Source organism: Spermophilus citellus, assembly GCF_964194105.1.
Source record: "Spermophilus citellus genome assembly, chromosome: 13".
Lineage (NCBI taxonomy): Eukaryota > Metazoa > Chordata > Mammalia > Rodentia > Sciuridae > Spermophilus > Spermophilus citellus.
Window position 1 is genome coordinate 97,940,221 of NC_138193.1, and position 21,429 is coordinate 97,961,649.

The window sequence follows — 21,429 nt, forward strand, 5'->3', positions numbered from 1 at the left end:
GGTGAAAGGATCATGATATAGAACTATATCTTTCCTTCACTCCAGATGTTAGATCTTAAATACCAATTACACTGAGATTTAGAGATAAATACCAAATCACTATGTGACTGTATTCATATCTTGGGCTTAGTATTTTTCAATTACTATACAATGTCTTCACTTTGCTCCTTTAAAAGAATTTTCCTTGAATTCTAAATACATTGCTTATAAAAAAAATATGTGGCATGCTTTCTTGCAAATAATGCAAATGTATAATTGGTTTCTAAAGTATTTACTAATTAGGACATTTTTGTTTGAGGAGTGTGTGTATATTTGTGTGTGTATGCGTGTGTGTGGGTGAGTCAAGTAACTTGGCACTTGACTTACATAAACTTAGTTTTTTTAATGTTAAGAAAAACAATTGATCACTAAAATAGTCTCTCGTTGAGGGTACTAATACTTAATTGGAAAAGGCTGCTTAGGTTTAATCACAATTAGAGAAGAAAATCTTAACTGATTAGTAGGCATCTTCTTAGTTCATATAGGTCAGAATATTAGTTGTTTTTTTTTTTTTAGAATTTTTTAATATTTATTTTCCATTTCTCCACGGACACAACATCTTTGTTTGTATGTGGTGCTGAGGATCAAACCCAGGCCGCAAGCATGCCAGGCGAGCACGCTACCGCTTGAGCCACATCCCCAGCCCCAAGAATATTAGGTTTTTTTTTTTTTTTTTTTTTTTTTTGAAGCACACTAGAACAGTTAATTTTATTTGTTCAAGAGCTCTTATTGCAAGCACTAAAACGAGCCTGGGCTTTGATCCTGTAGCCCATATCGCATATTAAAGAAGCAGCAAACTGACCCACGTACATGGATGTAGGCTAAAGGCTCAGGTTTTCCAATTTCTATAGCCTGGAGCTCGGTAGTCACAGGTCTTTTAGGTCCTTCTGGATGTCCCACAAGGTATCTGCACTTTTCTTGAGCTGAGCAACCTCATCATCCTTCAGCTTCTGGTTGATGACACTGGTTAATCCCCGAGCATTGAGGACACATGGAAGGCTCAGGAAGACTTCATTTTCAATGCCATACATCCCCTTTACCATGGTTGATACTGGGTGAATTCTGGATAGATTTTTAAACATGGATTCAATGAGGTCAGCCACACTTAACCCAATAGCCCAGTTGGTGTATCCTTTTAGCTTGATGACTTCATAGGCACTTTCAACCACCATCTTATGCACTTCCTTCCAGTTTTCACTATCGTTGTCTGTTCCCATTTCTGGATTTAGTTCCTGGAGAGAAACACCAGCCACGTTCACTCCACTCCACACAGCCACACTTGAGTTGCCATGTTCTCCCAGAATCCATCCGTGGCAGCTGCTGGGATGAATGCCAAGTTTCTCAGCCATAAGATAGCGAAATCTAGCAGAATCCAGATTACACCCACTTCCAATCACGCGGTGCTTGGGTAATCCACTTAGTTTCCAGGTAACATATGTAAGAATGTCCACTGGGTTGGAAACCACAATTATGATGCAGTCGGGACTGTACTTGACAATCTGAGGAATAATGAATTTGAAGACATTGACATTTCTCTGCACCAGATTGAGACGACTCTCCCCCTCCTGCTGACGGACTCCTGCAGTTACTACCACGATCTTAGAATTGGCAGTCACAGAGTAATCTTTATCTGCCACAATTTTAGGGGTTTGAAGAAATAAGCTTCCATGCTGCAGATCCATCATTTCTCCTTTGAGCTTATCTTCCAAAACATCCACCAGGGCAAGTTCATCAGCCAGAGACTTTCCCGGAACGCTGATAGCACACGCCATACCAACTTGACCAACACCCACTACAGTGATCTTATTGTTTGGGACTGTGGTCTCTTCTTCTGCAACTGGTGCAATGAGATTTTCCTTGAGGGTTGCCATTTCAAACAGGCGATAGAAGGCCAAGAATATTAGTTTTTAAAGCAGTGATTTACCTTTCTCACTTTTGATTCAAGACTGCTTTAGGGAATTTTTTTTTTTTTAACACAGAGCCTTGTGCATGCTAGGCAAGTGCTGTACCAACTGAGCTATATCCCCAGGCCTGCTTTAGTGAATTTTTACCAAACAAATATCTTAATTTGTTTAGTTTGCCCATGGTGTTCCTGTTCACTGTACTGTGAACTTGCTATTTGGCATGTGCTTTATAGTTGACTTAGTAGCATTGGAAAAATGTGTTCTCTTTTGTCTCTAGGGATGGGAAGCATGCCCAATTTGTCCATTCCTCAGTCATTGCCACCAGTTGCACCTATAACAACACCCTTGTCTTCTGCAACTTCAGGGACCAGTCTTCCTCCCTTAATGATGCCTGCTCCCCTAGTGCCTTCTGTTAGTACATCATCATTACCAAATGGAACCGCCAGTCTCATTCAGCCTTTATCCATTCCTTATTCTACTTCAAGTAAGTGTCTAATGAGTCAGTATTTCATGTGAAGAAACTATTGGATTTGTGTTCAATTAGATACACATCTCCTTCTTTGTGAGACTGCTTAGTGTGAACTTATGCCTTTTTTTTTTTTTTTTTTTTTTTAGCATTGCCTCATACATCATCTTACAGTCTGATGATGGGAGGATTTGGTGGTGCTAGTATACAGAAGGCCCAGTCTCTGATTGATTTAGGATCCAGTAGGTATGAATATTTAACACTTAAACAACTTTCTTTGCTTTTAGTAAGGAATATATAAGAAGCTCTGAACTTATCCAGGTTTTACTTTGTAATTGCCAAATGTAGTTATTTAAGGTAAATCTGCTACTTATAACTCACATAAAGTAAGTTTTTTTTTTATCTTCAGAATTATTATGTGGTGTTTTGAAAAAAAATGTGAACAAAAATATTCTATGTTTCAATCAGTCAACTTTTTGGCCCAAGCTGTGTACTTTGCCTTTTTAAAAAGTGTGTATACTGGGCATGGGTACACACCTGTAATCACAGCAACTTGGAAGACTGAGGTGGGAGAATCATGAGTTCAAGGCCAGCCTGGGCAACATTATTTCAAAACAAAAAAAAAAAACAAAAATATATGTTTCTCAAAATGTCTCATAATCATTATACATTGTTAATTTCTTTCTTGAGTAGCTTCTGCTGATTGAGTGTCTTTTAAATTTTAGAAATCACAAAAGCATCACTTCTCTTAGAGTCACTGTTAAGCTCTTCAAAGCAGTGTGAAAAGAGTGGTAGCTTTGACCCATAAGAACAACATTCTAAAAATTAAAAAAAAAAAAAAAAAAAAAAAGAACAACATTCTAGTCACAGCCTAAACGTTCACTGATTTTTGTGACCTTATTTTTTCTTAATATCACTGAGCCATAGTTTATTCATTTAAAAGATGGGGACAATAATATCTTTTAAGTTTGTTGGGAAGATAAGAAATTATATTTGTAAAGGCTGTAGCATAGTACAAGACCTGGCACATAGTGGCTTATTGGTATGTGATAGACCTTTGGAGTTTTGTACATTGTATGGTACTTGCTTTACTTAGAATAATGATAATTGCTTAAATTTTAGGTTTTTTAAAAATACAAATGTAAAAGCAATTATTATATAAGGTATGATTCTTATTGTTTATCTTAAAAGTTTTAATTAAAAGTATTTAGTAACAAAACATTTTAAATTAATTTTGTTATAGCTCAACTTCCTCAACTGCTTCACTCTCAGGGAACTCGCCCAAGACTGGGACTTCAGAGTGGGCGGTTCCTCAGCCTTCAAGATTAAAATACCGGCAAAAATTTAATAGTCTTGATAAAAGCATGAGTGGATATCTCTCAGGTAAGCCATATACAGTGCCATTAGAGATGAGAATTAAATTATTATTAAATTATTTTATACAGATTTATTTGAAAAACTGTAATTTGACTTTGTACTTTGTAGGTGAACTAAAGTTTTAATACTCCAAAAGTTTAGATGACATTTGACAAATAAAAATATTATAAGGTGTATGAAATTCAGAGATGAAATCAACTTGATTGCTTCTTCAAAGTTCTTACAATCAAGTTGAACATGTTAGTATACACCCAACCTTTTGGAAAAAGACCTGTCTCTCAAGTATATCAACCTCATCCTCTAAGCTTTTCAGTGCATGAAGGAACCCCAAGTCACTAGGTGCCATGTGTGGAATTTAGCCTTCACTTATTTTCCCTACTGGATCTTTCCTCTGCTTGCTCTTTGCAAACCTCAGACAAGCATTGTTCACCATCCTTTAGTGCTCTAACCAAAATGTGCCTATAAGACTTGGTCTTAGATCCTTGTAGAACATTTGAGTCCAGGCTAGAACATTATCCAAACTTTACTAAGTGAGGATAGTGAAGGGGATATACACAGAGGCTAATAGGCAAGCAGAGTTCTTAACCTCTGACTTTCTCACTCCCTCTTCACTTAGAAATTATGATGTAGGAGAGAGTAAAATAAATATTTAAAAATAATAGAGCTTTATCATGTCAGGGAATGTAGAATGGGAGAAATTAATACTGAAAGGCTCAGATAAAAGAGAAAGGGTTAGGATTTAGACAGAAATTGAAGATGAGGGCATTTGAGATTGACAGAGAAGAAATCCTAGGTAAAAAATACATGGACTAAACCAGCACTACAGAACTTAAAAATATTCCATATAAAAGATATAAAAAAACAAACCCAAGAGCTCACAAATGAACAAACCTCATTTGAAGAGTAGCTAAGCAAATGAGAAACAGGACCCAATTAAATATGATAAACAAATCAAAATGGAAGGAATTAATAAGCATCTCTCTGTAATAAACTTTGAATATAAATGGACTGAGTTCTCCAATGAAAAGACATAGGCTGGGGGCGAGCTTATAGCTCAGTGGTAGAGTATTTGCCTAGCAAATGTGAGGCACTGGGATTGATTCTCAGCACCACATAAAAATAAATAATAAAATAAAGGTATCGTGTCCATCTACAACTAAAGACATTATCTTTAAAAAAAAGACATAAGCTGGCAGGATGAATTAAAAAACAAGATCCAATTATATGCTGTTTACAAGAGATGCATCTTACAGGCAAAGAAAGCCACAGGCTGAAAATGAAAGGGTGAAAATTAGTAAACCATGTGAATGGAGCCCTGAAACAAGCAGGAGTGGCTACTCTCATATTTGACAAAGCATACTTTAAACCACAATTAATCATAAGAGTCAAAGAAGGTCATACTGGTAAAGGGAAAAGTGCAAAAAGAATATATAAAAGTAATAAATATTCATGCCTGAACTGTGGGTTCAACTAATTACATAAAAGACTAGAGACACTACTCAAATTAAAGTCTAAGAAAGACTCTAGTATAATAATAATATGGGTGATTTCAGCATACCTCTCTCACCATTAGATTAGGTCATCCAGATATAAACTTAGTGAAGACTCTTTGGACATGAAAAATTTTATTTATTTATTTATTTATTTAAAAATATTTTTTAGTTGTAGATAGACACAATACCTTTATTTTGTTTATTCATTTTTATGTGGTGCTGAGGATCGAACCCAGTGCCTCACACGTGCTAGGCGAGTGCTCTGCCACTGAGCCACAACCCCAGCCCCGACATGAAAAATTTTATACATCAAATGAACTCAACAGACATTTATAGAATATTTCATCCAATAGCAGCTGAATGAATATACTTTATTCTCAGCAACTCATGGAATCTTCTTCAAAAAAGACTATTTTAAATCACAAAGCAACTCTTAGCAAATAGAAAAAAATGATATAATTCCTTGCATGTTATCAGATCATAAAGGAATGAAATTAGAAATCAGCATGACAAAACCCTACAGAAACTATATAAACACATGTAGACTGAACAATACTGTTTTAAATGGATGATAAAGAAATCAAGGGAGAAATTAAACAATTCTTAGACTCAAATGAGAATAGTGATATAACATATCAGAACCTCTGGGGCACTATGAAGGCAGTTCTAAGAAGAAAACTTATAGTGTTGAGAGCCTAGATAAGAAAATAAGAAAGATCCCAAATAAACAACTAATGATGTATCTCAAGGCCTTTGAAAAAGAAGAACTAACCAATTTCAAAATCAGTAGAAGAAAATAATTAAGATCAGAGCCAAAATCAATGAACTTGAGAACAACTACAACAACATAATACAAAGGATCAGTGAAACAAAGAGTTGATTTTTTGAAAAGATAAGGAAGATTGTTAAGCCCTTAGCCAAACTAACCAAAAGAAAAACAGAAAACACAAATTAATAAAATTAGAGATGAAAAAGGAGAAATCACCACAAACATTCAGAAATCCAGGAAATTATTAGGAACTATTTTGAAAACTTACACTTCAAAGAATTAGAAAATCTAGCAGAAATGGGTACATTTCTAGACAAATACAATCTGCCAAAACTGAACAGGACATAGAAAATTTAAACAGACCAATAACTTATAATGAGAGAGAAGCAGTAATAAAAAGCCTTTGAAAAAAGAAAAGCTCAGGACTAGATAGAGTCTCAGCTAAATTCTATCAAACCCTTAAAGAAGAACTGATGCTAATATTCTTCAGATTATTCCATGAAATGGAAAGGGATGGAACACTTCCGAATTCATTCTGTGAAGTCAGAATACTCCTACCCAAACCAGATAAGGACATATCAAGGAAAGAAAACAATGACCAATATTCCTGATGAACTTAGATGTAAAAGTACTTAATAAAATATTAGCAAATTGTGTTCAATGGCATATTAAGAAGATTGTACACCACAACCAAGTTGGTTTTATTCCAGATATGCAAGGAATATTTAATATATACAAGTCAATAAATATAACTAATCACATAAATTGAATTAAGGACGAAAACCACTTAGTAATTTCAATAGATGCAGAGAAGGCCTTCAACAAAATTCAGCACCCATTTATGATAAAAACACTGAAGAAACAAGGGATAGAAGGAACCTACCTCAACATCATAAAGGCTACAGATGAAAAACCCAAAACCAACCTCAGAGTAAATGGACACAAACTGAAATCATTTCCTTTAAAGTATTGGATAAGACAGGGATGTCTACTCTCACCACTCCTATTTAATACTAGTGCTAAAAATTCTAACCAGAGCAATTAGGCAAGAGAAGGAAATAGAAAGGATAAAAATAGGAAAGAAAGAAAACAAATTATCACTGTTTGTGGATGATATGATACTATGCCTAGAAGATCCAAAAAGTTCCACCAAAAGACTGCTTAGAGCTCAAAAACAAATTTAGCGAAGTAGCTGGTTACAAAATCAACTTATGAAAATGAATAGATTTCCTGTATATCAACAATGAATCTGCTGAGAAAGAAATCAGGAAAACAGTTCCATTCTCAATAGCCTTAAAGAAAAAAAAAAGAAGAAGAAGAAGAATACCTAGGAATAAATCTAACCAAGGAGTGAGAAGTGAGATACCTCTACAATGACATTCTTCACACAAGCAGACAAAAACAGTCCTAAAGTTTATTTGGAAGAACAAAAGACTCTGAATAGCCAGCCAAAGCATTTCTAAGCCATAAAAGTAATGTTGGAGGCATCACAATATCTGCCTTCGAATTATACTACAGAGCTGTAGAAACAAAAATAGCATGGTACTGGCATAAAAACAGAATCATAAATCACTGGTACAGAATAGAAGATACAAAGATAAACCCAGTTTTCTGATCCTTGACAAAAGTGCCAAAAACATACATTGGAGAAAAGACAGCCTTTTTAACAAGTGGTGTTGGGAATACTGGTTATCCATATGTAGAAAAATGAAACTAGACCCTTATCTCTCATTCTGTACAAAAATCAACTCAAAATAGATCAAAGACCTAGGAATCAGCCCAGAAACTATGCAGCTCCTAGAAGAAAACATAAGTCAACACTCCAACATATGGGCACAGGCAACAACTTTCTCAATAGGACCCCTAAAGCTCAGGAAATAATACAAACAAGTAATAAATGGGATGACATCAAATTTAAAAGCTTCTGCACAGCAAAGGAAACAATTAGGAATGTGAAGAGAGAACCTATAGAATAGGAGAAAATCTTTGCCAGCTACTCTTTGGACAGGATTAATATCTAGAATCTATAAAGAACTCAAAAAACTTGACACTGAAAAATCAAATAACCCATTTAATAAACGGGTAAGTGAATTAAACAGACCCTTCTCAAAAGTAGAAACACAAATGTCCAACAAAATATGAAAAAAAAGTTCAACAACATTAACAATTAGGGAAATGCCAATCAAAACTACCCTGGATTTCATCTCGTACCAGTCAGAATAGCAGTCATCAAGAAAATAAATAATAATAAATGCTAGAGAGGATGTGGAGAAAAAGGAACACTTTTACACTGGTGAGTGTGATTTAAAATGAGTACAACCATTATAGAAATCAGTATGGAGGTTCATCAAAAAACTAGGCATGAAACCACCATATGATCCAGCCATAACACTCCTTGGTATTTATCCTGAAGAATTAAAGTCATCATACTACAGTGATACATGCGTACCCATAATTATAGCAGCACAATTAACAATAGCCAAACTATGGAAGAGGCCTAAGTGTCTATCAGTGAGTTAATGGATAAGGAAAATGTAGCATATATACACAATAGAGTTTTATTCACCCATGAAGAAAACGGAAATTATGTCATTTGCAGGAAAATGGATAGAACTAGAGATGATTATGTTAAGTGAAATAAGTCAAACTTAGAAGGTTAAGTATTGTGATTTCTCTCATATGAAAGCTAGAGAGGAAAAAGGAAAAGAAAGGTTAAAGTGGGTAGGGATCTCATGAAAATCAAAGGGGTATTAGTAGAGGAAAGGGACCAAGGGATGAGAGGTGGAGAGGAAGGAGGGAAGTACTGGGGAATGATAGTGACCAAATTATATTGTTATACTGTGTGCATGTATGAATATGTTACAACAAATCCCTTCATTATGTGCAACTATAATATACTAATAAAAAATGGGGGGAAAGTACGTGGCATGTTTGGAGAATCAAAAATAGTCTGTGGGGTTGGGGTTGTGACTCAGTGGTAAAGTGCTTGCCCAGCATGTATGAGGCACTGGGTTCTCAGCACCACATATAAATAAGTTAAAAAATAAAGATCCATTGACAACTAAAGGTATGTTTTTAAAAAATAGTCTGGAGTATAGGGTCTGTAGTTCTGCAGTAGGGTAAGGGTGCAATGAGACTTGGAATTAACTGAACAAACAAAATATACAGTGTTTTTTTCCAAAGATACCTACTTGCATAAATAAAAACATTTTTTCCTTTTAAAGCAAGGGAATTAATTAAGCCCACGAAGTTTTGGATAGTGGGGCTGTTTTATTATTGTATTTCATAACTTACATATTATACTATGTGTTTTTACGTGTTCCTATTTTTACCTAAGTAAAATTTTCTACTTTTTAATCAAATGATATAAAACAAGGTATATTGTATTTTTCTTTTCCTGTCCTGGAGATTGAACCAAGGAGAGCTCTACCACTTAGTTACATCCCCAGCCCTTTTTATTTTTCATTTTGAGACAGGGTCTTCCTAAGTTGTCCAAGCTGGCCTTGAATTTGTGATCTTTCTACCTCAGCCTCCTAAGTAGCTGGGATTACAGGTGTGTGCTTTCATGCCCAATTATCTGTATTTTTTAGATACATATTTTTATAAAATATTTTATCTGAAACTGGCCTGTGTATTGCCTTAAGTGGTGTCTTGGTGTACTATGTCATAATTTTATGACTGTTTTTTCTTAGTGTGTGTATATATATATATATAAAGTAATGAAATGTTAGATTGTATGAGATGTGACATTGAAACTTAATTGAGATAAATGTCATGATTCCCATTTTTTGAAAAAATGAACTTCTTTGGACCCTACGTTTTGCATTAAAGGAGTATCTTTTTTCAACTTCAGAAGAGTGTGTTCATATGGGCTTTTCTTAGTAACATACTCTGCTGGCTGGCTATGGCCCTTTATATTATTCAGACTTTGCTTGTCCTCCTGCAATATTTTTTTTTAACCATTTACATCCTCCTAGCTTGTGTCTGTTCGCTCTTTTGCCTAATGTGAGGGGATTTTCTTTCAATCCTCTTTGCCCAAGAGCTTAAATATTATTAAATCTTTTCAAGTTTGAGGCAGTCTTCCATTTCTATTAAAGAATCCTGCTCTTAACACAAAGATCTCCTTAACTCTCATTTCCTGTGTGAAATTTAGAGAGTAATTAGTAGCGTGAATCTATGAGGTATATCCAGAATTTTTTCTTATTTGATTTCTCATAAATAGCCAGATTAAAAATAGAGTGGAAGGCTGGGGATATAGCTCATTTGGTAGAGTGCTTGCCTTACATGTGCAAGGTCCTGGGTTCAATCCCAAGCACCACAGGGGGAAAAAAATTGAGTAGAAAATATTTAAAAGTTACATAATATAAATAATCAGCTGCAACTTATAATACTTGGTAGCTTTGATTAGCAAGTCCTGTGTGTTCAAAGTCCAGTGAACCAATGGGGTTAGCTCTATTTGTGCTGGCTTTATAGTGGGAGCTGTTCCTAAGGAAGAGTTGTTTAAACTCATAACGTATGTAGAGTTGTGTTGGATAGACCTTGTTTTAGACTGAACCCGAAGTCGAGACCAACTCTTCTGGTGCTCATGGCTTAGTCACCTAGAGGTGGGAGGTGAGGTACCTGTTTCACTGACTAAGAAACCATCCCCGGAGAAGCCACTATTCTATCCATGGTCTAGCAAGCCACAGACTAGCTTACTATCAGTGAATGCTAATTTGAAGAAGACAGGGATTTTCTGTTCTGGATTGTATTCCTGAGCTTTCTGTATGTCTTTTTCCTGGATGTGACTTTCTATATCATGAAATCTATTACAAAAAACCACACTTTTGATTACTGAGGGAGAGAAAAGAATTTGAATATTTTATTACATACACTAAATATTCAATAAATATTAGTTATCATTCTCAGATGCTATCACATAAGTCCTCATGTACCTTAAATAGAGGAAAACTCTGGACTCCAACTTCATGAATTATTTTATTAAGCATCCATTTTCGAGGTATTGGGTATGCACTAGCGAATAAGCAGTCCAGGTTTTTGTCTTCTGAGAATGTAATAGCATTGTAGGGGAAACAGATGAGATAAACAAGCAAATAAAAATTACATTACCAGGGTTGAGACTGTAGCTCAGTGGTAAAATGCTTGCCTCGCATATGTGAGGCACTGGGTTCAATCCTCAGCACCACATAAAAATAAATAAAGATACTGTGTGTTCATCTACAACTAAATAAATATTTTTTAAAAATTACATTGCCAATTGTGATAGAAGATATGAAGGAAATAGGAAGTGTATTGAATGATAGGGTGGACTGGGAAGACCTGAGAAAGTGGCATTTTAAATTGAGACAAAGTGGGGAGGATATGAAATGACATGGATTTGTAGGACTTGATGTAGGATAAAGACAGGAGAGAAAGGGATCAAGGGACCTTTGGGTGGACAGTGATGTCACTCATAGAGAAAAGAAGATTGGGGAGAATGATTTGGGGTGAAAACTGAGAGACATTGGAAGATCATATGGAGAGTTTTATATATATTGGTTTGAGATGACTGTAAAATATCTAAATAGGTAAAGAAGTATAAATTTAGAAGAGAGATTTGGACTATGGATATACATTTGAAGATCATCAGGTTCTAGGTGCCTGTTTAAAGCCATAGAAGTGAATGTGACTACATAGAGACAAAGTGCCCAGAATAGTTCCTTAGAGGGATGATATATTTACAGATCACTTAGGAAGAAAGAGAATAGAGACAAAGACATAACCAGAAAAGAGAAATCTAAGAATGTGTTAAGGAAGTCATGCTTCAAATTGCATGGGAGTACAAGAGGGCTGAAGAACCTCTCATACTGTCTCTGCCTGGTGACTTTTTCCTTTATGTCAACTACTTGTGTGTACTGCTATTTTTTTTTTTTAATTTCTTTTTTAGTTGTGGATGGATACAATACCTTTATTTTGTTTTGTTTATTTTTAAAAAATATTTTTTTAGTTGTAGGTGGACACAATATCTTTATTTAAGTTGTACTGAGGATTGAACCCAGTGCCTGACACATGCTAGGTGAGCGCTCTACTACTGAGCCAAACCCCAGCCCATGTACTGCTATTTTAATGAAAGAATATGGGGGAAGCACTTGAACTCACTAATTCTAGATTTTTGACTTCTTGGAGCAAGTACTGTGTTTGATTACTACTGAATGCTCAGTTTGTGGCACATGGTAAGAACATTTTGATATTAAAAGTTCCCAAGATACCAGCAGTGTTATATTATTGTTGTAAAAATTATATAACATATAATTGTTATATGTAGGTTTGCATAACTCTAAAGAGGCTAAAAAATTTTTTCTTTATGGTTTTCCCTTCAACCAGGTTTTCAAGCTAGAAATGCCCTTCTTCAGTCAAATCTTTCTCAAACTCAGCTAGCCACTATTTGGTGAGTTTGTCTATTAATTATTATTTTAAACTATACCTCCTCTATTATAAGAAAGATATTGTTTCTGGAAAATTGTTTCTATAAAAGTTTGTAATTCAAAGATTCTCCATAAAAGCAGCCATTTGAAAGTTAATGTTGACTTTAAAACCAAACATACTTGTGCAAAGCATTGTTCTTGAGAACTTAGCATTTAATTATTTTACAAGAAAAGTACACTTTTCTTCTATATAATGACTTCAATGGAGAATCAGACAATATATCATTGTAGGTAAATGTGGTTAGGTAGATGAATTGAACATGACATAAGCCACCTTCTCACAATGGGTATTTCCCATTCTGTTTCAAAGTCTTCCCTCTTTTATGTTATGAAAATTAAGGGTTAAAATTAATTCACTTTTTTGTATATATTTTCATTTCACTAAAATATGATAGCCCATTCGTTTTATCATCATTATTATTTTTTTTTTAAGTTGTTGATGGACCTTTATTTTATTTATTTTGTATGTGGTGATGAGAATCGAACCCAGTGCCTCGTGCATGCTAGGCAAGCGCTCTACCACTGAGCCACAACCCTAGCCTCCTCATCATTATTCTTTTAAAAATAAAATTTGTTCAAACAGTATTTTATTCCAAATGGACTTTGTAAGTATGAATTTCACATTTTCTTTAGGTCTCTGGCTGACATTGATGGTGATGGACAGCTAAAAGCTGAAGAGTTTATCCTTGCTATGCACCTCACTGACATGGCCAAAGCTGGACAACCTTTGCCACTGACTTTACCTCCTGAGCTGGTCCCTCCTTCTTTCAGGTGAGTGTCTCTAAAGAAGAGCTATGGTTTTTCATTACTTGGCAGGTGTGCTTTTAGTTTGGGATTTGTTAGGGTCTGTGCTGTACTTTAAAGGATAGAGTTAAATATTTGTGCTGGCATTTGATTTTAATATCCAATGAGTTACACTGGAAAGGAGTACATATTAGAAGGTATGTTTTCACCATGTTACAGATAGGAAATTGGTAACTAAAGAGATTAAGAGAAACTTGCCTGGGCTGGGAATGTGGCTCAAGTGGTAGCATGCCTGCCTAGCATGCGTGAGGCACTGGGTTCATGCGTAAGGCATGGGTTCGATTCTCAACACCACATAAAAACAAAATAAAGACATTGTGTCCACCTAAAACTAAAAAATAAATATTTAAAAAAAAAAAAAAAGAGATAGAGCAACTTGCCCAAGAATAGCAATTAGCTTGCTTGGTGCAGTATTGTGTAATCCCAGTGGCTCTAGAGGCTGAGGCAGGAAGATCTTGAGTTCAAAGCTAGCCTCAGCAACTAGCAAGGCCCTAAGCAACTCAGTGAGACCTTGCCTCTAAATAAAAAGTGCTGGGATATGGCTCAGTGGTAAAGTACCCCTGGGTTCAATCCCTGGTACCCCCCCCCAAAAAAAAGAATAGCAGTTAGCTGAACCATAATTGAATTCAGATCTCTGGCTTGAAATCCATATACTGCTCACTGTACATTGTAACTATAAACCATACTGTGTTTTAAATATCTTTAATAGTATTCTAAATATTAATTTGTAATAATCATTGGTAGTTTATATTATCTTGTCTGAAAATTCCCAGACTGCATGATATTAAATTTGTTTGTTATTTGCTTTTCTTAGAGGAGGAAAGCAAATTGATTCTATTAATGGAACTCTGCCTTCTTATCAGAAAGTGCAGGAAGAGGAACCTCAGAAGAAATTGCCAGGTATCATTGAATATCTGAGTTGTATGTTTATAGTGAGTTCTTTAAAGTTTTACTTTGAAATGTAGATGCATATTTAAAATTTTTGCATTCTTTAAATTTCATATTGCTATATGAGAAAACTATATGATGAATGAGATGAATTTTGATGTCAATAAAATTTAGCTAGGCAAAATGAGAAGACTGAAGGAAGAAGAGATAGTGTCCAAGTTAGGGTGTTTCTCCCACTTAGGCAGGATTAGTGAGCAAACTTTGTGATGAAATCTTTAGCATTAACTTTTTTTTAAAGATATTGGTTGAAAGAGTACATATGTAACTGTTTTAAAATATTTAAAAGTTAATGAACATGTATCAAACAAAACAAAGGTATAGCCACACAGCTTTCATTGTCCTAGAAGAAAACTCTGAGAAAAAAGCTAAAACCATATTCAATTGACAAAGATAGTAAAAATTATTTTTCTCTTGGATGAATTCAAACATAAAATTTGGGTTTTTTTTAATGAATATATTTAGAAGTAAATATTTTCCAGTTTACATTTGAATTAAAATTATTCTTAGGAGAAGTAGCCAAAGAATGAGAGCACACAAATGATCACAGGGTGCAAGTATGTTGAACTAGATTACAGGTCCTGAGTGGGGACAGCTGACAGTGTGCCTTCTTTAGTTACCTTTGAGGACAAGCGGAAAGCCAACTACGAGCGAGGGAACATGGAACTGGAGAAGCGTCGCCAAGCCTTGATGGAGCAGCAACAGAGGGAGGCAGAACGTAAAGCCCAGAAAGAAAAGGAGGAGTGGGAACGAAAGCAGAGAGAATTACAAGAACAAGAATGGAAGAAACAACTTGAATTAGAAAAGCGCTTGGAGAAACAGAGGGAATTGGAGAGACAACGGGAGGAAGAAAGGAGAAAAGAGATAGAAAGAAGAGAGGTTATTTTTAAGTTATTTTATTTCCTAAGAAATCTTTCATTTAATAAGAAATTACATTTCATGTAACAAAAACATGGTTTTTTGTTTGTTTGTTTTTTGCATTTTAATTGTACCTTTTCCTCTGCATCATTTCATTCTAAAAGATAGGAATCTCCCTTCCTTTAAGAAGGGAAAGAGGACCCTTTCATGTAAGGGCTTTTCAAGGCTGCTAAGTGTAGAGACAACCACTCTGCAGTTGATAGCTCAATCAAAAGAGAATTAACTGTCCTTCCTGAGTTCAGGGAGGAGCTAAGGATAGTGGTGAGCGAGGAGTCAGGCTGAGCCAAGACATTAGATGAAAGCAAGTTTAGGATTCAGATTTTATAATCTAAGGAATTGGAGGAACAGAAGGACAAGAGTGGGAAGGTGAGGGTCTAGAGAGAAATCAAGAGGGTGGCCTTGTGTAGGTGCTCAGGATAGTGTTATATGGGATCCCTGGGAGGACTGGCTGTGTATTAAAGGGTGAGGAATGGAGCACTGTAAATTATAGTGCACTGAAAAAATGTAAATAGATATTTTTTTCTCCATAGAAGAATAGAGATGTAATTATTCCTCTTATCATTTGTATTTATGAAGTATCATTTTTGCTCTTAAGAGAAAAATTCCTATATTTAAATGATGGTCCAGTGAAGCAATCAGTGATGGCTGTAGCTCAGTAGTAGAGCACTTGTTTTGCGCGTGTGAGGCATTGGGTTTGATCCTCAGCATCACATAAAAATAAATAAAGATATTGTGTCCATCTACAACTGAAAATTATTTTTTTTAAAAAAGGTGACGGATAAAGTAGTCACTTTGGTGGGAGTCTTTAGACCTATTGATAAAGCTAGATTTGCCCACCTAATCTTTAGACACTGTGGCCCATGAAGTGCTGTACACTGTCATACCTTCAGTTTCTGAAAGTTGCAAAGTTTTTAATTTAAAAATTTTTTTTTAAATATTTATTTATGTATTTATTTAGTTTTCGGCGGACACAACATCTTTGTTTGTATGTGGTGCTGAGGATCGAACCCGGGCCGCACGCATGCCAGGCGAGCGCGCTACCACTTGAGCCACATCCCCAGCCCCTTTAATTTAAAATTTAACTTTAATTCATTATTCTCAGGCAGCAAAACAGGAACTTGAACGTCAACGTCGTTTAGAGTGGGAGAGAATTCGTCGACAGGAGCTTCTCAATCAAAAGAATAGAGAACAGGAAGAAATTGTCAGGTTAAACTCTAAAAAGAAGAGTCTTCATCTTGAGTTGGAAGCACTGGTATGGCTAAAGTTTAAGTGGAATTTATTTGAATGATGCTAAAGTTACCTGTTGAAAAATACAATTATTTTTTAAAATCATATCTCATAAATAAATTTTGTTTAATGTAATTACTAGTTTTATTTTCAGATATGCTTTCAATAGATTTGACAGTATAGTTTACTAAAAAAGGCTAGAGATTCAAAATGCTGAGAATTCTGTTAAAATTTTAGTTTAGAGGCTGGGCAGGACATTTTCTTCCTCTGTGTCTCAACCTTGCCTATGTATAAAATAAAGAGTGTACTAATTCAGTAATTTTTAGCTTTCAAATCAGTCTCTAGAAGAAAGCCTACAAAGGATACTACCCAACAGATGGCTCTGTATTTATCTGCTTTATTTTTATTAGCGTTTTATCTAGGATTTGGTTGGATAAAAGGATTCTTTTGAGCTGGGAATGTAGCTCAGTTATAGAGCCCTTGCCTAACATGCAAGGCCCCAAGTTCAAACCCCAGGAAGGAGGTTGGGGAGTCTTCTTTGTTAACAATTTTTAAGTCATTTTTCTTTTTATCTAAATGGTCTCTTAAAATTACTTCCAGTTCTATATGCAGAGTTTAGAAAGGTCCAGAACCTATACTTAGACATATTGAAGATTGTAGTGTGAGCTCTAGGAAGAATACAGCATATTTAGTGTGTATTCCTCAAATATGAAACAATCTTCAGTAAAACTTCCATTATTTATGATTTTTAACCAGGGATCACATTTCTCCTCACTCTATTGGTTTGTTAGGGCTACCATAACAAAATACTACAGGTTAAGTAGCTTAAATAGCAGAATTTATGTTTTTCACAGTCCTGGAAGTTAGCAGTTGAATATCAAGGTGTCTGTGGGTTTAGTTTCTCATAAGGTCTCTCTGGCTTGCTGGTGGCTACCTTATTCCTGTGTTCATAGTCTTTTCCTCTGTGCATGTGCATATCTATTATGTTTTGTGTCTAGATGTTCTCTTACAAAGACACCAGTCAGATTGGATTAGGACCTGCTCATATTACTTCATTTGACCTTAGTTACCTTTTTAAAGATTCTTTCTCCAAGTATAGTCATATTCTGATGCACCAGGGTTAGGACTTTAAAGAATTTTGTAAGGGACACGGTTCAGCCTATAACACCCCAACTCACCCTTCTTCTTAGGCCCCATTGAAAATTTCTTATTTTCCTCTCCCTCCTCAGAAAAGAAAGGGAAGAGAGGTTACTCAGTGATTAAGGAACGGAGTACTATTATAGGAAAAGAGAATTGTTTTCAAAAAGGTTCTCTTAGATACTGTTTAACTAGAGGAAATTAGACAATAATATTGAGAGTAGAAATAAAAGCTCAGAGAAGGTAATGCTAAATGTTACATATAAACATTTATCCCTTCTCATTATTCTTTGAAATTGTCGCTGATATTAATATTTTAAGTATATGCCTAAGTGCTGAATTCAGAAAAAAACTAAGTATATTTGTGCTTTCTCCTCTTAACATTTGATCTCTTATGCTCTGAGAATGATGTATTTTCTTCCAATACTTCTCTTGAGTTAACAGATGCAACTCTACAACATATTTCACTTAGTTTTAGACCTTTATTTCAGAGTGAGTGTAAATAATAAGTGGCATTTAAAATTTTAACTAAAAACAAATTTTATTCCGGTAGAACATTTCCTTTTAGCACTTTATGTAAATATACACAACCTTATACTTTGTTTGTATGGTCTTCCTCCAGAATGGCAAACATCAGCAGATTTCAGGCAGACTTCAAGATGTCCGACTCAGGAAGCAAACACAAAAAACTGAGCTGGAAGTTCTAGATAAGCAGTGTGACCTGGAAATAATGGAAATCAAGCAGCTTCAACAGGAACTTCAGGTAAGTCCTTTGTTGATAAATTGTCCATAAATGTGTAGTTATTCACAGTTCTTCCAATAGTGTGATTGCACTTTTGGGGATCATGAGCCCCTTGGAGTCTCTGGTAAACCTGTAATGTAAATATACACAACCTTATATATAATATCAGAAATCGTATGTCTCCTAAAACTCTGCTGGACATCCAGTTAAGTTCTGCTTAATATTTATATGTAAATGGACATTTACCACTTTGAGTTTTAACTCTTTCGTAAAAGAAAAAAAAATGTTTATATATATTTGTCTTGGTCTATTCATGCTGTTATCAGAATATCTTAGACTGGGTAAGTTATAACACCAGAAACTTATTGCTAATAGTTATAGAGGCTGGAAATTTGAAGACCAAGGCACTGCAAGTCAATGTCTGGTGAGTTTACTCTCTGCTTTGAAGATGTCATCCTGCACTTCCTCACATGGCAGATGGGGCAGGGCAGCTCCCTTCTTGTTTTATAAGAACACTAATCCCATTCATTAGGGAAGAGCTCTCATGATTTAATCACCTCCTAAAATCCTACCTATTAGCACAATTGCATTGGGGGTTAAGTATCAAAATATTAACTTTGGAGAGGACACCAGCATTCATACTATACCATACATTAAAGTAAGTTTATAGCTACCTTGAAATTTTGACATACTCTTTTTAGAATTGTGGTAAGAATGTTAAATATGTCCCTCAAAAACCTGGTAATTCTGTTCTTTGTGCGGTAGGGTGTGTGTGATTCAAGGACTATTTTTGCAGAATAAGGATTCTAAGAAGCATTCATCTCTAGATAGTCTTCTTACCCCATTTCTCTTACTGGATGGTCTGACAATCAGTCTTTTCCCTGTGTCACAGCATATAAACAAAAGCCAGAAAACATTTCATGTCTATCTAAACCTGTTTCCCTTGTTCTCCCTGAATTTTTGGTCCTTTTTTGATAATCACACAGGCAGCACTCTGGAGTGACATGCTCTGCCCACACATATATCTGGTACAGGTAGAGGCACCCCTTATGCTCTGCCCACTGTCAACCATTAGAAAGTTAAAGATTGTAGACTTTAGACACACCCTCTTGTTGTGGCTTCTTTATTGCCTTTTTATCTCATCCAGTTATAAATGGATGTTTAAGTGTTTGCTTTTTAATCCTGCATAGTTCTATTCTAGTTTGTTCATAAACTAGAAGCATGTTACAATTATGAATTATCACTGTACTAATTTCATAAGTGATTAAATCATGTTTAAAAGTTTTCAAAAAGATTCTTGGGTATTACAACCTTAATTAGATATAATTTTTCTTTTTATAAGGAATATCAAAATAAACTTATCTATCTGGTACCTGAGAAGCAATTATTAAATGAAAGAATTAAAAACATGCAGCTCAATAACACACCTGGTAAGTCTCTAGTTTTGTTTATTCTTTTCTGAATGATTGTATCATTGTATGTATATGTATCACATTTTCCTTATCTATTCCAGTCACTTATGAGCACTTAGGCTGGTTCCATAGTTTGGCTATTATGAATTGTGCTGTTATAACCATTGGTATGCATGTATCACTATAGTATGATGACTTTTTTTCTTTAGGATAAATACCAAGGCTGGTTGTTCCATATCTAGTCTTTTTTTTTTTTTTTTTTTTTTTTAAATCAGAGATTGAACTCAGGGGCATTCAACCACTGAGCCACATTCCCAGCCCTATTTTGTATTTTATTTATTTAGAGACAGAGTTTCACTGAATTGCTTTGGGCCTTGCTAAACTGCTGAGGCTGGTTTTGAACTTAAGATCTTTCTGTGTCAGCCTCCCAAGCCTCTGGGATTATAGGTGTGTCCCATGCCTGGCATACCTATTCTTTTGATGAACGGTGAACCTCCATATTGATCCCATAGTGGGATCATACTAATTTATAATCCCACCAAAAGTGTAAAAGTGTTTCTTTTTCTCCACATCCTCTCCAGCATTTATTATTATTTGTATTCTCGATGACTCCCATTCTGACTAGAAGTATTATTATTAAAAAATATCATTATTCTGGGCTGGGATTGTGGCTCAGTGGTAGAGTGCTCACCCATCATGTGTGAGTCCCTGGGTTTGATCCTCAGCACCACATAAAAATAAAATAAAGATATTGTGTCCAACTACAACTAAAAAATAAATATTAAAAAATCATTATTCTATCATAAATAATATTTTTTCCAATAAGTTAAATTTTCAACATAATATGGAAAACATTATTATAGATAATAGAGCACTTTTGTGATAAAATGAAAAGTAATTATTGTATGTCTTCCTATATTGATATTTTTATTTTTTATAATTTAAATATCAAATAAGATATTTCATTATTGATAATTCTGATGTTGGACACATGGTTTATCTGAGAGTGTACAACTGCATCTATAAAACATTTCCTGAAAAGTTCAGTCTCCAGAAAGCAAAGGCTAGGAAAAATCTAGGTTATACATGCTCAGGTTCTTATTTTCAGCCTCCCAATTTATGAAAGGGTAGAAAGAAGCTGGGAATATTGTACCAATTTCTTTTTTTTTTTTTTAAAGAGAGAGTGAGAGTGAGTGAGAGAGAGAGAGAGAGAGAGAGAGAGAGAGAGAGAGAGAGAATTTTTAATATTTATTTTTTAGTTCTCGGCGGACACAACATCTTTGTTGGTATGTGATGCTGAGGATTGAACCCGGGCCGCACGCATGCCAGGCGAGCGCACTACCGCTTGAGCCACATCCCCAGCCTTGTACCAATTTCTTCACATGGAAGAAACACCAGAATAAAAAGTTTATTTTTGTGAACTATTAGAATTGTCAGTTGCCTTCTACTGATAGGGTTTATTCATATCTCCTCTCAGACTGTCTTCTTTGCATCTGATTCTTTTCTGCTTAAACTATATTACCCCCCTAACTGGGCACAATTGCTCACACCTATAATCCCAGCAACTTGGGAGGCTGAGACAAAAGGATCACAAGTTAGAGGCCAGCCTCAGCAATTTAGTGAGGCTCTCAACAAATTAGCAAGACCCTAATGAAAATAAGAAAATAAAAAAGACTGAGGGGCTGGGGATGTGGCTCAAGCGGTAGCGCGCTCGCCTGGCATGCGTGCAGCC

General features: G+C 35.2%; 2 protein-coding genes across 6 annotated transcripts in view; one reads left to right on the forward strand and one right to left on the reverse strand.

Moving 5' to 3' along the window:
- ITSN2 (intersectin 2) overlaps positions 1-21,429 on the forward strand; it is a 129,396-nt gene that overhangs the window by 32,903 nt on the left and 75,064 nt on the right. For all 5 annotated transcript variants that reach the window (XM_081264522.1, XM_081264523.1, XM_081264526.1 and 2 more), the window contains 10 exons: positions 2,221-2,427; positions 2,559-2,655; positions 3,653-3,792; positions 12,412-12,475; positions 13,146-13,283; positions 14,131-14,216; positions 14,878-15,140; positions 16,282-16,431; positions 18,166-18,306; positions 19,628-19,715. In XM_081264522.1, coding sequence (XP_081120648.1) covers positions 2,221-2,427; positions 2,559-2,655; positions 3,653-3,792; positions 12,412-12,475; positions 13,146-13,283; positions 14,131-14,216; positions 14,878-15,140; positions 16,282-16,431; positions 18,166-18,306; positions 19,628-19,715 — 1,374 coding nt within the window. The remainder of the gene's footprint in view (positions 1-2,220; positions 2,428-2,558; positions 2,656-3,652; positions 3,793-12,411; positions 12,476-13,145; positions 13,284-14,130; positions 14,217-14,877; positions 15,141-16,281; positions 16,432-18,165; positions 18,307-19,627; positions 19,716-21,429) is intronic.
- Positions 729-1,925, reverse strand: LOC308632447 (L-lactate dehydrogenase B chain-like). Its single transcript, XM_081264528.1, has one exon. It carries the CDS (start codon positions 1,908-1,910, stop codon positions 906-908), a length of 1,005 nt encoding a protein of 334 aa, XP_081120654.1. The 5' UTR covers positions 1,911-1,925; the 3' UTR covers positions 729-905.